An 18389-nucleotide genomic window follows, 5' to 3' on the forward strand; every position below is an offset into this window, starting at 1 on the left:
CCCGTGAAGGCGACAGCTCAAGGGAGGGGGCGTTGTGAGGAAGCGGATTCACTGTTTGCTTTTTCAAACTTCTAATTTGTCAGTTGAACTCTGTTTTATTTCGCTGTGTATCGTCTGAAAGAAAATATATAAAGAAAAAAAGCTACGAGCTTCATTAAATAAGACCGAAAATGTGTGGGTCATGGCAGTCATGTGACAGTGAGTCATGTACTTTCTTTGGTAGTAAATTATTGTCATGCTTCAGTGTGGTTACCAACCATGGCTAAAGCTGAGGAGTAAATATTTACCCGAACTGTAACTGCTTCTCTCTGATCTTCGCTCTGTGGTCGTGACCTCTCACCTCTGCCCCTCCAGAGCCAGACCAGAGAGACCGGCACAGTATTAGGAGCTGCTTTGGGACAAGGAGACCAAACAGTCAGCCAGGACCTGACTTCTCCCCACCAAGAACTCCGTCCTCCACCACCACCTCCTCCTCCCCCTCCTCCACCACCTCCTCTGCCGCCCCCTCATCTGCCTTCTTCTCCACCTGCTGGGCAAAGTCAGGATGCGGCAACTAAGAGCCAGCAGGGGAATTCTGGAAAAGGTGAGCCGGCATTAATAAAAAGTTGTGTTTTACATTTCTAAATTGCCCAATTTCTGACCCACTGCATGGATTTAAGAATATGTATGAATATATTGCCCCCTGGGTTTAACTGGGTGTCACGCTATACACCCAGTTAAACCCAGCCAAACAAGACGTGACATGCTGGCACATCTAAACACTTTGACTGCACTGAAAGAATGCTGCCCTAAGGCTCAGGTGTGTGTAGGCTGCAGTGGAGATGCACCTGGTTTCAGGCTCGGGTGGGCGGTACTATCGCCAAACGGGTAGAAAAAAACATTTATATTGTGGTAAAACCCAGCAATATATCCTTCTTGCGCATCCTCTTCCACAAATATGTTTATAAAGATGCGGAGCAGATATGATTAGGTGTAAGAGACTGTGCACGCTCACAGGTTAGCAGCTTGTCAGTCACGTTGGGCATGCCCTCCTTTATGGTGCTTTCTCCCTCTAGTGGGGACTTGAATTTAAAATGTTTATGTCATGTTGTCTTGAATAAGACCTTAAAATACCGACTGAGACCATAAAATAATCAGGAAAGTGTTTCACAGGAAGCTGGGGGAGCAAAGAGCTGTCGTACAGTTTTAAAGCCACATTGTCACCCAGTGAGCAGCTGGTGTGTTGGGGTGTACGGTACGGTTTAAGGTGGGATGAATCTCTACAGGGCGGGTGCTCGCCTCTGTCCGTAACACAATACTCAACTATCTCTCTACATCATGGTCACACCACATAGCTGTCACCAGCAGAAAACGTGCACGCACACACACCTAGCATACACATACTGTGTGTGTTCAGTATACTTGCAGAGAACTGTGCATATTTCCACACACAGTGAAACCTTCCCTGTTATTTTCCCTCTGCATTTTTTCCACTTCTAGCCAGACGGAGTAGGCCACGTGTTGGTTTGCAGCATGTTTTCTGGCTCGCACAAAAAATTTTTTTGCAACTGTAAAGTAATAAAGACCGAGAGGCCACATGAAGGATATTTATCTGTGCCATGTCTCCTCAGTGGATAAATGAGACTCTTCATCGGGACGTTGACACTGCTGGGTTTCATGGTTCGTGCTGCGTGTGTGTGTGTGTGTGTGTGTGTGTGTGTGTGTGTGTGTGTGTGTGGCAGCCCAGATTAGTTTGAATGGCAGGCCTTCCACAGCTGCTTGCCAACTCACTCCCGACAGAGTGATGAGAGATGCGCGACTCCTTTATCTCTCTGTATATTGCTCATGTCTCCTCCTTCCTCACTGCTTGTCTCTGCACGTAGGTGCAGTTTCAAATTGTCCTAAATCAATACCTGAAGGCCTGGCATGTAGAGACACACACACACACACACACACACACACACACACACACACACACACACACACACACACACACATGCACCTCAATGTCTTTTTCAACTTTTTCAACCCAATTCTGATCTAACAGCGGTGGAGCAGCTCTAACCTGCCACTGTGCCTGAGGCATGTATCCACAACAAAAAGAAGACCAAAAAAACCCAACATGTGTGCACATATGCAAATATTCAAAGCATTATCACAGAGTTTGCCACAATTTGAATTTGCTTGGAGAGAGATTCTTTTTTCTTTACCCCTCAGCTGTAAAAGGTTGGTGGGGTATTGTTGTCACCCTCCTAGTCGGGAGGTCAGCGTGGACACCCAAGTTTGTGAATGCAATAAATCGTGAACAACGCAGCGTGAGAGTTTCAAATTGATAGCATGGGTGTATCTGCTAAAATATGTGTGTCTAATGTGTGTTTACTAGGAGGTCGCCAGTAATTTAACATTTTAATTTCACATGAGAAAATGACACCTAGCTAATCAGCTACCCTGAGGCCATTTCAGTGTTGTGTTCTCCTACTGGATATAGTCCTCGATATTATACAGCTTCCTCTCCAGAGATGTAAATATCATCATCAGATGGAGAGTTCAAGTGTGTGTGCAGATGTCCACATGTCTGCCAGTGTTTTTCAGGACCAAACAGACTCGTCTGCAGAGACTTTACATTACAATGAAGCAAGTCCCCAGGTGATGGGCTTCAAGTGGTCTTCAAAGAAGTATAACAGGAATAACTGCTTGGCTGTTTTATCTCCAGCTGGATGTATCCACAACAGAGTATAATCAGGTGGAGAACTGGTTCGTATGGTGCTGCATGAGCTCACCAAGCCTGCAAAGCACAACAAGGACTACTGTCGCCACCTGCAGTCCAACAGCATGGAGTTACAGTTCCTCTGCACGATGAAAAACTCACCGGAGAGTCAGCTGCTTATATTAATCTGTTATCTGTTATTTATTTGTCAAGTAGTTCATTATTAAAGCATTTGCGGGGGAAGCTCTTATAAACGGGGAGTTTTTCCTTCCCACTGTCGCCAAGTGATTGCTCAAAGGGGGTCGTATGATTGTTGGGGTTTTCTCTGTATTATTGTAAGGTCTTTACATTACAATATAAAGGACCTTGAGACCTTATTATGATTTGGCGCTTCATAAATTGAACTATATTATAAGACAGTATTCATAGTTTATATCTAATTTATGGATAAAATGAGTAGAGTTATATTTATTATTTGATTGGGCTCAGGAATGACCCCAATTTTCTGATAAAGAAAAGCAGGAATCAGCCTAAATCAGCCTTAATCAAAATTAAGCTCAATGCAGTATGACCCAAAACGAGTGAATGATTGAGACTCTAGTGACCCTTAAAAAGACGTTTACGTTTCAAAACCTGAAGTGACGTCCATCTTTTATACTCTCTATGATTAGTATTATCACTGAGGCCAGCTTTACTGTTTTTTGTGTCAGTGTTTTTTAATGCAGACAGCATGTGGTTAGCATTGTTGCCTCACAGCAAGAAGGTCCTGAGCTCGAATCCACCAACTGGCCTTTCTGTAAGGAGTTTGCATGTTCTCCCCACGGGTTCTCTCTGAGTACTCCGGCTTCCTCCCACAGTCAAAAGACATGCAGTTAGTGGGTTTAGATTAACCGGTGATTCTAAATTGCCCATAGGTGTGAATGGTCGTCTGTCTCTATGTGTTAGCCTTGCGATAGACTGGCAGCCTGTTCAAGGTGTACTTATGACTGCTGGGATAGGCTCAACCCTGATAAGGGGAAGAGGATGGATGGATGTTTTCAATGCTGATGTGAGGCAAAAAGATTTACTTACTGTTTAATTGCAGTATTTTTGTAAGCATTTATCTTGTTTATAGTAAAACCAGCATCATACTTGTGGTTTTACTTTAAAAGTCTTTATTGTCCACCTCTAACTGGGAGTTTGTTTAGCTTATGTGGAGTGAAAAATGGAGTTTGGATTTAATCCCCTGATTGAGGCATGAACAAGGTCTTAGAGTATTCACTGGATGTTAAATCAGAGCCCCAGATTCTAAAATCTCAGAACAAATCGGACCAAAACCGAAAACCAGTAAACAGTTCGTAGGACTCACCGTCAGAAAATTCAGGCCTGTTGTCTTATTCTCCTTTCTGTCTGAGACATCTTAGCCAAGGAGTGTGGTTTCTTAAATGAAGAAAATTTAAGTGGTTGCCTCCTGCTCAACGCTCAGGACTGCACGCTGTCATCTCACATTTACAATGGAAGGTTTCTCTTTACAACTGTGGGATAACAACTTAATTCTCTTTAAATAATGGAGTTGTTACACCCTGGTATCTTTTTGGGTGCTAGTGTAATGAAAGCATTTTCTATTTATATAGATAATGCTGCACAAATATGTAACACAGATGCTGGCACTGTGGAATATCAGAGGCTTTATAGCCTCTGATATTCCACAGTGCCAGCATTACATATTTGATTTGATGCTTGGACTATGGTAGATTCAGTTATTCTTCACATAACGCTGCAAATATATTCATTTTCTAATTATACGAATTAAAAGAAAAAAGAAAGAAACTCTTCACATTTAGAAAGAGAAGAAATGTTTGCTGTTTTTGATTTAAATAAGCCTCGCTGACAATAACTGTTGATTAAATTCTTGTGAGATAGTCTTTCTCATTTCACCACTAACTTTCTGACTATTAGTTTCACTTTTTTAAACTTTCATAAACTGGACTAAAATCTAAAGTAGCTACAAACCTTCCTATAAAGAGATGATAACACTTATATAATGTTGTACAGCGTTTTACTTCGTTTTTAAGCATTTAAACGTCTCATTGTCGCAGGGGGATAATCTCTTTTACAACTTCATACAAAGAGAGCTAAAAAAAGAAAGTAGTCACAGAGATTTCTCAGCAATCTTATGCTAAACTTCTCGCTACAACATTCACCCCAACCCTTGACCTTTGACTTTTCTGCTGAGACAATGTAGTTAACAGGCCCAGTGACACCATAGTACTCGAAACTGCTTCACCTCTAGCTTGTCATTCTGTCCTTTTCTGATTCATCATGTTGCGAGAGTAAGCTCTGTTTAAATTCCTCTAGGCCATTGAAACCTACAGTATCAACCCCGAGTGAGTGATGTGTTGAAGCAGCTGTCTCAGATATGTGACATGTGGTTAATCATCTGCGGAACGATCTGTGCTTCTTTCAGCGGTGATTGAAAGGGTGGTGCTGAAAGGAGTTCCTCACAAGCCTGAAGACTCCAGCGAGTATAGTTTTGAGGTGGGTACCTTATAAATATGAGTACATGCCGGCATGTATTGTTTGACTCCTAACTTTTTTAGACTTTCTTTAAATATTTTTCCCCCTCATTTCCCTACTCCTTCACTGCCTTCTTCCCATTCCTTTCCTCTCCTCCTCCAGGTTAGCTGGACCAATGGGTTGGTAGTATCTGTTGTAAGAACTCAGCAGGAGGTAGCAGAGCTGCTGACTCAGGTCAGGACCAACATTTCAACACACGAATGAAAATGAGCCCGAGTTACATTCAGGCACTTTTTATTGCACAGTAAAACTAATATGTGTCTCAAAGTGAGTAGGAGATAGAGCTGCTTTGTTTGAAATCAAATCAAATCAATCATTACACGATTGGTGTAATTCTAGATTTTATGGTAAAAAATGTTTTATGTTTTCTCATAAAACATGATAAATATCGTATTTTATCATTACAAATCTTTTTGTGATGTTTTTGTGTTTTTGAGGTGCACATTAAACCTTATGAGCCTGACCTTTTCCAACTGTGCCTATAAATTAAGAAATCATCAGCTGCGATTGAACAGTCAGGCATTGCTTGGTATCATCAGCATAGCAGTGTAATGACACAAAGAGCTCTATTTACTTTGTTTTTATAAAAAAAAAAAAATGTTTCTCACTTAGCTGTCACGAGCATTTCCTGATGGAGTGGAGAAGTTCCCGCCTCAGTCCATGGAACTGGATCCCAGGTTAGTCCCAGAACCCCCATCCTTTTGAGGTGGTGTTTTGTTTGTTTCAGGCCGTGTCCACACTAACACATTTTCGTTTGAACACCGTTTTCGCGTCACAGTGTAGACTGTGTAAACGGAGGCTTTCGGAAACAGTGATGCATTTTAGTCATATGATGCAGTCATGTGACCAATCAAACAAAGATAGCGGAGGGCATTATACAACAGTTGTTTTGTTTGCTCTCAGTTTTGACAGCCCTATTAAAGATTAATATCAGTCTGTACATGCTCCAGATAGCTTTTCTTCAAATTCTTTAATTCTCACTCGCTTTTGCAACTTTGTACTTGCAAAGTTACTCGCAGCAACAACTCCACCTCATTGTCAGTCCATTTAAAGAACTCTGTGCTTTTCCTCGACGTTTTGCGGCAGAGAGAAATGACACAGGTCGAATCGTCTTACGTTTCACGCATGCATAATACAGGAACGTAAGCGTTTTCAGTCGTGTCAGTGTGGATGAACAACTGTTCGAAAACGATAGTAAATGGCCTGTATTTATATAGCTCTTTACTAGTCCCTAAGGACCCCAAAGCGCTTTACATATCCAGTCATCCACCCATTCACGCACACATTCACACACTGGTGATGGCAAGCTACATTGTAGCCACAGCCACCCTGGGGCGCACTGACAGAGGCGAGGCTGCCGGACACTGGCGCCACCGGGCCCTCTGACCACCACCAGTAGGCAACGGGTGAAGTGTCTTGCCCAAGGACACAACGACCGAGACTGTCCGAGCCGGGGCTCAAACCGGCAACCTTCCGATTACAAGGCGAACTCCCAACTCTTGAGCCCCACGATAGTGTGGATGCGGAGCGTTTTTAGACAAGAACGCCGTTTTCAAATTTATCAGGATTAGTGTAGACGTAGCCTCAGCTTACAGTCTGTGAGAAAAAGTGTGATAATTCATATCAGCTTCAGAAGTTACAGTGAGAAATTTCACACTTTAGTGTAATCCAGCTGTTTAAAAGACCTTCAGAAGCCTGGAGAGCTATTGCCCAAGACTGCTTAAAATACAATTACAAGAAAGCTTGGCTCCTTGGAAGCAAGATATAAAGAAATGAGGGTTAGCTCAAGACTTTTGCACAGTATCTTACTTTGGTTAGCAAAGCTACTCGTGTTAAATTAACCTTAATGTATTAGAAGTACTCTTACAGTATAATCCATCACTATGCTAGCCTAAACAAGTCTTGTGTGAAGCATTGCTATGTAAACTCTAGTTTTCCCAATTCACATAAAATACTGGCAGCACTTCAGGATGTTAACATATTGTTAATAGATGATAAGTGAACGTCTAAACATATCAACTTGAAATCCTCGTACAGATCCAAATGTTTTGCATTCTGGCTTTTTATTGTCTACAAAAACATAAACAATCTCCTGACATGGCTCAGTGCCTTTTTAAAACTCAGTCTATTGTTGCACCTGCGCTTGAAAGGCCCATCAAGTTATAAAGTTTTGTCCTCTGCTTGTTCTTCGTCTCACTCTTTCCTGGCAAAACTGCTTTAAAGGCACCCTGTGGCTTTTTCTTATAAACAGACCAGAGATATGTTTAGATTAGAAATGTTAGGTCTGTCTGTACAAATATAGATTTTATGTTAAAGTTTCTTCCTATTGCAGTTAGATATATGCGTTTGTTTAAATCTGACAGCAGAGCATCTATTCCTTTAGCTTTTAATCTACTTCCCACTTCATTTCCTTTTCTTTCTGTTGTCCCACTCAGGTGTCTAACAGCCCTGCCCTGCCATGTCCTCCAGCACCAAAGTGTCCAGCTGTTCTTTACCTCCACCAGGCCTCTCTCACCCAACTGTTCCTCCTCACCCCTCTCCTCCCCACTTGCATCCTCACTACCAACCTCTCCTATAGCTCCATCCTGCCCGTTCACCTCCAGCTCCAGTAAGTCATTATTTCATTGCAAAAAAATTATAGCAAGCAACAGAGATATAAAGGCGGAGACATTCTTATTCATAGACGATGATGAAAGATCAAAGGCAAGAACAGCAAGATAAAAGATATTATGCCTGTGTTCGGTTTTTGGGGATGAGAAAGGAATGAGAGGTAATGGAAAGGACAAGGCTGCAAGTCTGAGCCCTGGTTGGTTGTAGTGAGGAGGTGAGACTGCAGGCAGGATTTTCAGTGTGTGCCTCTGAGGTGTTGGAGGGCGCGGACGCAGTCTATTTTAGTCCGGTGTGGGAATTCAGCATGGCATGTTTGTGTTGGGAAGCCTAGAGTGTGGTGACCTCATGTTGCTGTGTGTGTGAGTGCTCGATCTATTAGTGTGACTTCATCCCAGAGGGTATTTATAGCCACCAGTGCAGTGTGTTTCTATGTGTGGTTGTACTTTGTGCATGTGTTTATTCCTCTGTGAGTGGGTATCAGACTCACAGGAGAAGCAAGGCTAAAATGAATGTGTCCGGTTTTGCTCCACAAACACACCCATCAGTGAATTCTGCACAGACTGCAACAGTTGGAATTAGCTATAAGGACATGTTTTCACAGCATTTCTAACATTTTGCCTACATATATATATTTAGTCCATTCAGGTGCAATCAGAAATGTACCTACACTCGTCATGGGCATGAATGTTACGGTAATGTTGGGGCTTTTAATGATTCCTTTGAACTGTTCTGCTATGGTGGGATGATTGTACAGCATACATCTTTAAAAAAACTGTTTGAATTTATTCTGGATTTTTCTCTAATACACAGGCTCAAATATATACATACACTTGTATTTGCTTAAATATCCTTTGTCAAGTTGCACCTTGACCTTTGGTAGTCATCAGCAAGCTTCTGGTATTATTCTGGCTGGACATTTGAATATTTTCTTGGTAGAATTGGTTTGAGAGGTTTGATGTTCACCTGCTTGATCCATTCCAAAACCAGTCTCGGTGAGTGTTTGGGATTAGTGTCCTATTCGAACACCCACTTGTGTCCAAATTGCAGTTGTTTTGCTGTTGAGAATTTGGAGGAGGCGCTCCATTATTCCATCCACTTTGTCCCAGTATCACTGGCAAAACAGCCTCATAGCATGATGCTACCACCACCATGCTTTTAAATAATGTTCTTAGGTTTATAAGTCTTACTTTTACTCCTTTAAACATACTTCATCATTGTGAGATTTGCCATTTTTTTTACTAAATTCAGTGAGTCATTTTAACTCAGCTTTATCATTATGGCTGTTTGTGCGTATAATACTGATTGTTCTCATCGTTCTCTAATTTTATTTTATTTTATTGACCTGCATATCCGCTAGCTCTTATTTAAGATATTTGTTGTATCTTATGCTTAATATTTTTTTCTGCTGTAACAAGTGAATATAACTATTTTGGGATAAATAAAATAAATCTTATATATTTACTACTTAAATGTTCGCCCAGTTGACTGACATTTCAGATTTTTGTGGACTGTTAGCCTCGTGTTGTGTGACTATCGCCTGATGGTGATGATGGTTTGTATTGTGAATCTGTTGCACAGATCTTGGCTGTATGATGCAGTACAAAGGAGGTAACAGGTACGAGTTTTGCCCCTCTTTGACCTCGTTGCATTAAAACACATCTACATGTACAGTCTTAGAAGTGCACTTGTACCAACGTCGCTCATTGGCTCTTGCTGTCTCTCAGGGTGGTGTACAGAGTGGCCAGCGTCCAGCCCGTCATCAGCACCCACAACTCCATCTTGACTCGCTCCACTCCTCACTTGTCCTCCCTTTCCTCCCCTCCTCTTCCGACTCCGGCTCTCCTACCTTCCATTCCTCCTCCCCAGCACTCCCCACAGCTCTCCTCTCTCCCTCCCCCCGTGCCAGCCCTGCCAGCACGTGGCTCTGCAGGAAGCGGGGGCGACAGCTCCTCCCAACCGCATCCTCAGCATGGTCAGCTTCATTTATACCCACAGCCCTCCCAGCACCACCTTCATGCACAAACCAGCAGCCAGCCCAGTACGCAGCCTCAGACTCTGCACCTGTCCCATTCCCAACCATCGTCCCATTTACATTCACAGTCCCGCTCCCAGTCCCATAATCAATCGCTCTCCCAGTCTCAGCCTAATACGCCAGAGCAGAACGGCATCCTGGACTGGCTCCGCAGGCTCCGCCTCCATAAGTATTACCCCGTCTTCAAACAGCTCACCATGGAGGAGGTGGGTACATCTTTAGATTACATCACGTTGTGTGTATAAAACGTCGTACTCCTGTGCATGTATAATGTATTTGCATATTTCTTGATCAACGTTTTGATTCTTTGAAAGCTTCTGAATTTGTTCCTCTGTATAAATTGCAGTTTTTAGCTCTGACAGAGGAGGACCTGAACAAGTACGACCTCACCCAAGGAGCAAAGAAGAAACTGAAGACCCAACTAGAACTCCAAAAGTCTGCAGAGTAAGGGCAGATAACAAAAATTCAGTTTTTTTGTCTTTAAAAAAAAAAGAAAGAAAGAAAATATTTGAGAAGTCACTCAGATTTGTCACAAACTTGTCTCTCTACCATCTCCAATATTAGTATACAGACCGAAGTTGGTTTGTGTGCTTGTGGCACTGATAGTTTTGATTCTGCAGTTCAGTTGTTTTCCAAAATCACCTCTTTGACTTGACTGATGCCTTACCCTGTTTAACAACTGGCAAACAGACTGACCCGCTGCTGCTCTCCCCGGTAAACATCCTGCACCAATGGTCCATACAGCATCAATGGTTAACCAGCTGAGGATGGGCCGGAGAGATAAGATGTGTTTTACGTGCAGAAGCACAAAAACACAGGCTCTGATTTAAGTACACAAGCATCTGAACTTGCGCACCCCGGATGCACACGCACACCTGAGCGTGAACTTGTTTTCTCTCAGCTGTGTTTCCATTCCCAGAATCAACAGGTTCCCATTAGGCAGGCGATTTGTGTATTTGCGTGTGTACGTGCTTGAACAAGACTCAGAAAATGGAAAAGTTCCTGTGGTGATTTTCCAAAGAGATAGTTGTGTTTATAGAGGTGCAGCTGAGACCCGAGGAGCACGTTAAGTGGGTAATGTCTCCCCCATGTGGTCAGTAAAAGACACTAGTTGTTTTTGTAGCACAGAAATTGCCTGCAGTTCAGCTGGGCACAGCAGGGGGCGCTTGTGAGATAGTCCTTAATAAATAGGAGTGAATGAAGATCTATGATTAAAATAAGTGCACCTGCTTCTAGACAAAAAGTCCTTTATATTTTCTTTCAGTGAAGCTTAGTTAAACAACAGCTGAAACTTGTGTGTAAGAAGCAGCTAGCTGGGCTATCAGGAAGTTGCTGCTCTCTACTGTTCATGGCTGAAATACTGATTCAAGATGCACACAAGTGGCTCAAGTTGCTAGGATGTCCCTAATGCTCACAGAGAGAATATTACATTTTTGGTGTGGGAACATGATGGAAAGAATTTCTGGTCAAAAAGAGCTATCTAAAAGAAGTACACATGGGAAGCTGCATGTTTCCTTTGTTTAAGGATCTCAGAAAATACTTCACTTAGTCCACTTATGATGGCACAAAGCCAATGAGTCAGTCGGCTTTAGGTCTTGACCTCTCTGCTCATGGCTGCTGGTTTCCTCAACTGAGTCTTGTTAGACTGTTACCGCCTGGGTGTCTAGTTAGCCACCGTATGTGTCTGTTTCATTGACCTTTAATAAACACAGTATAGTACATACTTATCTTAAGTATTCGCTACACTTGATAAAGACTGTGTTTCTGACTCGAATGCTTGCGTGTTCCCAGCAGGGAGATGAAGATGGAGAAGCGGCCGTGCAGTGGCATTGCCAGGGTGACGCCTTCCAGTCACATGGGACCCTCAGCTCACTCCACCTCCGGTGCAGGTAAGAGAGCAGGGTTGTTTCCAAGTATGGCCAAATCACTCTCAGGCTTCAGATTGCTTTAAATGTTTCCCTTTTGCGTCTTTATGATGTCATAGTGAGGGAGTGTAATAATATGGTCATCACGAGCTGCCGACCTGCTCTTCTCTCCAAGAAAATTTGGTTTCAAATTCAAATCGGTTTCATAAACGTGCTCCAGAACTATGAGGTTCCATTAGACATGTACTAGATATAGATAATGAAGCAGACTCACTTCACTGGACCCAGGAAGGATTACAACAGTTCAGAACTGAACTGTATTCAAATGTTTTGCAGGAGAACTGCGAGTGGAGGTGGACGCCGTGCCGCACCACCACCCTGTCTCCACAGACAGCAGCTCGTCCTCGGGCTACTCCAGCTCTTCCTGCTCCCCTCGCACCCCACACAGTTGCGACTCCACCTTTGACAGGACCAGAGACATTCACAGACGTACGTTTTTATCTCACGACTGCAGAATTAATTCAAACCGCGTCAGCACGATTTACGAAGAACAATTCTTAAAGTCTAGATTGACGTTAAGGAGAAACAGGTCAACAAAATTAGAAATAGAAGTTTGTTAAAACGATAAGATCAATGACGCAAAACTAGAGACTTTTGCTTTTTCCATACCGTTTATATCCAAATATATATGCAAATGTTATATAAACACAAATCTCTTTCAGGTGTGTTGGCTCCAGATACAGCAGGAAGTGGTCCAGAGAAGGATCGGCCCTGCATGTTCATTCTGAACTCGACAGGCTCCAGTCGCCCCACAGCCCAGGTTCTGCCCGTCCAAACCGATCCAGCTCCTCCTCTTCCTCCCACATGCTCCTCCCACCTCCCCTTCGGCCTCCCGCAATCTGCTTATCACCCACAGGGCGGTTACCCACAGACGCTGCTCTCCCCGGTCTCAAACCCAGCACGCATCCTCACCTCCCCTCGCAAGCCAAGGCCCCCTCCGCTGGCCACAGAGGACCGGACTAAGCCGTTGGGCTCGAGCCTTCCTGTGGCCGGTGCAAGCTTCAGTTCAGGGCTCGGGGTGGGGGCTGGGGTGGGGGTAAGACGGGAAAACCTGTTCTCCAGGGTCAACATGGATGGCTCGTCTGGACTCCAGGACTCTGTGGTTTGTCGTGGTCTTGCGGGAGGTGGTGTTAGTCTGATGGTAGAAACCAGCTGCGCTCTGACCTCCACCTCCAACAGCCACCACCACGTTTCCCACCCCCCTGTCCACTTCCACCTCTCATCCTCTTCCTCCCCTTCTCCATCTGGATTTTACTCTTACCCCCCTGTATCCTCATCCTCCTTCGCGTCTTTCTCCGCTTCCTCCTCCTGCACCTCCTCAAAATCCGCCTCTCAGACTGGCAGCTCCAGTGGTGGAGGTAGCTATGTTCCCATGGCAACAGCAAGCACAGTTCCTGTGGCTGCAGTCCCGGGCAACACTTACTACCCACCCCAGCATACCTCCAGCCCCTCTCCTTCGCCCTCCTCTGCTTCTTCATTGGATCAAAGTTCTGGTCACAGCCCTTCCGTATGTGTTTGCAGTTCTTGCGGTTGTCGAGGGAACTGCGGCGCCTACGGGGCGTTCCCTGGATACGCCGCAGCCAGCTACCTGCAGCCGTTCTCAGCCGGGCCCTCACTCTTCACCCTGGGTCCTCTGCTCCATCTCAGCCCCCTGATAGCATCGTCCAGCAACGCCGGCACAGGCGCTGCACCATTCTCCTACCCAATGATGGTACCGCCGCCCCTCTACCGCCACAGCCCGCTGTCACATGACCAGCAGCAGGGGTTCGGCTTTTACCAGCCCCATGGCATCATGGGAAACAGTGGGCAAAAAAGGACAGCAGGGAACCTGTCATGTTATAACTGCGGTGCCCACGGACACAGAGCCGAGGACTGCAAACAGCCACCCATGGATGCGACACAGCAAGGTGAGTCAGTGAGTACGGAGTGTGAAAAATACCATATTTAAGGTGTGATATACATTTATAAATGCAATTGGCTTTAAGGACAGTACATTTGAGAATATAATAACTGATATTTCTACTTCATTTTGTATTTAAATATAAAATGTTTGTTTCTAACAAATTTTACTTCAGTTTTCAGTCGTTTTCTTCACACGATTTAGTTTGCAAACTGTGCCCAAATGCACAAAAGTATAACAATTATGCAGGAATTAAAATGGTGAATTTGTAAAATGAATTATAGGTATTACGAACTTTAATTTGAATGTGTAATTGGATTAACTGAAATGATGATGTGTAATATACAAAAGTAAAACTTGACCTGTTTAGTGAGATGGAGTTCTTTATTTCAGTATAATTTAATATTTCAAAACAGATTTTGATGTTACTAAAAATTAAAATCTGTTTTGAATAAATTTCTCATTCATTACTTAAAATTTTAAGTCTAAAAACATATTTGTGACTTCATTTACATATTTTACCCACTTCCTTCATAATGTCATGTGTCCGTTATATAATTTTGAACCCTTTGGGATGCCATAGATTGGGACATCTCCAAGGCATCACTTTAACAACTCTGCTGTGTTTCTCAGGGACATTTCGCTTGAAGTACACACCTCACTCTGACAGCAAGGACTCAGGAGACTAAGCAGCAGAGGCGGCTTTGGATTTGAACTCCAGACTAAACTGTACCTCGTGGTCCTGCTGAAGCCAACAAAAAAAACCCAAAAGGGACAGGAGACAAACAGCCTGCTCCTTTAGTGCAGAGGGTTCACTGTTAGTCTGTTCAAAGACTGCTGAGTTGAATCATTGGTATTCGTTCTTTCTTTCTTTTCTTTTCTTTCTTTTTTAAGCCAAAGCTTGCAAAGAGATTAGAGGAGGAGAAAGAAGATTTTAGGCACAAGTAAAAGTGGACATTTATAAACTCTACCATGCTTGATCTCAGAGATGTAGCTCAAAGTCTTCCTCAGAGAAAACACTACAGACCGACAATCAGTCACATGATCTGAAAAGAAGCTTCCCAGTCAAATGATGGGGCATTCACCATGACAACCACAGCACTCCAGATGTGGTCTTCCAGAATACGCAGCCTCTTGCTCTAATCAAGTACCAGTGCTATCCCTCCTTTCACAGGATCTACTGGTGCACAACATCTCACAGTACCAGCTAATCGTTTGAGTGTTGGCTCGTTGCTTCTCATGGTTGGCATGTCCACACAAAGATTCCACTTTAATCTACTATTTCTAAAACTGGCACTGTATGTTCAGGTGGTCGAAAGTTCCAAAGTTAATCCTGACCAAATCCTGAGTCACAGTATTCACATATTCACCTGGATTTAAGCTCTGTTTGATTTCAAAACAGCCTCAATCTACCAGTTACATATTCAGAGGTTTATTCATTTGCTTTGCTTCTGGTTATCAACAAGCAGGAGTCAAATGTCTGGTTTGGTGCTTTACATCTCGTGCACCAGCCTTTATACAGGTGTGCACAGAGCTGTCGGCCACATTTAAACAGGAACACCGTATTTAAATGTGCTAACAGTTGAATGAATGAATTCTAACTGTCACACAGACTGCATGAACTGGAAACCACCTTCAGCAACTGGAGATCTAAGAGGAAAACTGGTGTCTGTTGTGCATCTTCAGCCCGAGTCTGTATGTAAAGATGGAAAATCTGATGGTTGATGTAATGTGCAACCAAAGTAACAACCAGGGGATGAACATGTGGTATTGAGTGCATGCCTTTTTCTCAGCACTGCTGGCTAAACATTATCACACAGCACTTCATCCAAGACTACCAAAATAGTTTCTTTGAAGCGTATTGTATCACGGTGATGTTTGAGTGTTCATTTTTCCATTTGCTCAGTTTGTTTTGATTTTTTAATTAGTTTCTAAGCCACCTGTTGGCCACTGTTCAGGAAGTGTACACAGGAACTTTCTGCACGAATCTTCTAACACATCTTGAGGGACTTTGGCATTTTTTTCAGGAAGTTAAGTTTGTGTTAAATGGGTGATTCGAATGGTAAGCAAACGACCCAACCAGTGTAGAAGACGGGCAGTTCAGATTCTGCTGCAGTAAAGTTGCACAATGGAGGTGGTGGTTGCTGGGCTACGTCAGAGCAGATCTAGAGGGAACAGCTTCACTTCCTGCAAACCCAGGGGAGCTAAATAGGTAAAATAATTATTTTCACCTGCTTCTATACAAAGAAGAACATGCTTTATTTTAGTTTTCACAAATGCAGCATTAATAATATGCCTGATTGAAGTAAACTGCCAGTTATGTCCTCTAGTTTTTTGTTTGTTTGTTTTTTACAACGCTGTTGTTTTTACCCATAAAATGCTAGCACTCTGCTAATGCATGCTGATTGGTTGACTGAGGACTCTCCTAAAAGAAAGTGTTGCTAAATAACTTCTTCTCCACTGCTGGCTTGCCTTAAATCAAAATGATGAACGCCAAAAAGTGTCTCAAAGTGCCGAGACCTTCCTAATGGGGGAGAAAGGGATTTTACTAATAATTAAACCCATATATACAAAACAGAAAATGGAACGATATCTAAGGTTTCAAACTGTTTTATGAAAAACATGGTGGAAACATGTTTACCCCTCATATGTAACATTTTTGGGTCTGTAGGCTGCTGTGAATTCTGGACTGCCTGGAAAGCATCTTCTTTCTTCTGGTTGCTTGATGTTTAAGAGCACTGTGCTTAGACCTCAATACCATGTCTCCACCCCTGATGGGTACTGCACAGACTCTGGTTGCAGATAACATCACCATCACTCAAATTCCATGTTAGTTGGGCTTTTATGCAGTGGCATGCATTGGGGACCTGTCAGCCATTTTTATTCACTTCTTGGCGATCTGCAGCCTTTCTACCTCTGAGCATGCCAGAGGGCGAAATGACCCTCTGTGCACAAATGCAGCAACGACAATCAGAAAATATCATGTGGTTTACATCAGGACGAACATTCAAAGTGCCAATTTTCTCTTTTCATAATTGTGGTGTAAGCGGGAGTTGTTCTTTTGTACATTGTTTGTACAGGTCTAAGTATGTCGAGCATGTTGGAATTTTAAGAAAGCAATAGGAAGTGCTTCTGTGTTCGGGTCTTTGACCCGGTGGGGTTGGGCGGGTGGGAAGCTGCTGAGCTGGACCCAGAGCTGCACAGACACAAGGACAGCTGGTCCTTCAGATGAAACTCTCTTTGTACCCCTGGAGGGCACAGCACAGGGATGTGTGGGGTGTTTATTTAAAATAAGAAATCCGAACATTAAGTATGTACGCGTTTGTTTGAGGTATCGGCAATTCGCTTTCATAATGTAAAATAAATTGTTCTGTGTTTTATTCCATTAGTTACATAGATGAGGGAAATTTCTTTATATTGCTAGTTTATCCTGTCATTGTTTTATATAGATTATACCAAAGAACAGAGATGGTTTGTAGACAGAAAAAGTTCCACTTTTGTAGGTTTTACTTACTCTTTAAGGATGTTGGTAACTTGATGCATGCATGTTCCAAAATCTTTGTTTAAATATGCTTTTAAAATATTTGTGTGTTTTGAAAGTTTGGACTTAATTACCCAGGTCTTTGTTGGTAAGATTTTTTTATGGCTTAAAATTAAATAATTTTGGATTCTCCCTTTTATCACAGTGCCTGTGTGGCTTATTTATTATGGGACCGGCTGCTCCGAGAATCCTTAAAAGGTTGAAGGTGAATGTTTATGTACAATACAATGTGTAAAAAAACAAACAAAAAAACAAACAAAAGGCGGAGCCTCAAGCTGAAAGTTTTTGTTGCCGTCATTTTAGCTTTTCGAAACATGACGATGACACAGTGGACACGCTCCACGGTAATTGGCTAAGCGACTGTCAAAGACATGCATCGGCATTTATATGCAGTCAAAGGTATGAGTCACTTTCACATCTTTTTCCATTGTCCTCTGAATATCTGCACTGGCTGTTTTTTGTTTGTTTGGGGTTTTTTTTTTTTGGCAGTATTTAGTATTGTCTGTTCCTTGTTTTATCAGGAAGTACAAAATCTTGTTTTTCTAGTTATTTGAAGGATTTACCTAAGCTGAATAGCATGCTGTCTAACCAGATCCTAACTCTTCACTACTTCAGTAACACTGAGGAACATTGGGAGCCAGTTTTGACCAGAATATGTCCTTCAAGGCACATATTATACAAATATGCAGGACTGCTTTCTTCCATTTGTGGAATATCTGTAAAAATTGGAAACATCCCGTCTCAGAGTGATGCTAAAAAGCTAGTTTATGCAGTTATTACTTCTAGGCTGAATTACTTTTATGCAGTTATTATCAGGATGTCCTAAAAACTCCCTGAAAGGCCTTCAGTTGATCCAAAATGCTGCAGCAAGAGTGCTGACAGGGACTAGAAAGAGAGGGCATACTTCTTCATTGACTCCCCGTTAAATCCAAAATCAAATATAAAATGCCTCTCCTCACATACAAGGTCTTAAATAATCAGGCCCCATCTTATCTCGTAATATTGTATCACTATATTAGGGCACTTTACTCTAAGGCTTTAGGCTTATTTGTGGTTCCTATTTGTGGTATTTAAAAGTAGAATTCTCTAAGCTGCCTAACATTTGGCATTTTTGCTGTTACTGCTATGATCCTGTCTGC

At 42.8% G+C, this 18389-nt stretch overlaps 1 protein-coding gene across 1 annotated transcript in view; it reads left to right on the top strand.

The window, feature by feature from the left end:
* Positions 1 to 16858, top strand: part of zcchc14 (zinc finger, CCHC domain containing 14) — a 29230-nt gene extending 12372 nt beyond the window's left edge. Inside the window, exons 3-14 of the mRNA XM_085464570.1 lie at positions 355 to 583; positions 5133 to 5203; positions 5345 to 5416; positions 5855 to 5919; positions 7678 to 7850; positions 9431 to 9467; positions 9577 to 10090; positions 10231 to 10328; positions 11676 to 11773; positions 12086 to 12238; positions 12472 to 13716; positions 14343 to 16858. Of these exons, the coding sequence (XP_085320696.1) occupies positions 355 to 583; positions 5133 to 5203; positions 5345 to 5416; positions 5855 to 5919; positions 7678 to 7850; positions 9431 to 9467; positions 9577 to 10090; positions 10231 to 10328; positions 11676 to 11773; positions 12086 to 12238; positions 12472 to 13716; positions 14343 to 14398 (2811 nt within the window). The 3' untranslated portion in view covers positions 14399 to 16858. The remainder of the gene's footprint in view (positions 1 to 354; positions 584 to 5132; positions 5204 to 5344; positions 5417 to 5854; positions 5920 to 7677; positions 7851 to 9430; positions 9468 to 9576; positions 10091 to 10230; positions 10329 to 11675; positions 11774 to 12085; positions 12239 to 12471; positions 13717 to 14342) is intronic.
* The last annotated feature ends 1531 nt before the right edge of the window (positions 16859 to 18389 follow it).

This window comes from Copadichromis virginalis, linkage group LG7, assembly GCF_057382275.1.
Source record: "Copadichromis virginalis isolate Kocher_CV1m ecotype Utaka linkage group LG7, C_Virginalis_male_GT1.1, whole genome shotgun sequence".
Taxonomy (NCBI): domain Eukaryota; kingdom Metazoa; phylum Chordata; class Actinopteri; order Cichliformes; family Cichlidae; genus Copadichromis; species Copadichromis virginalis.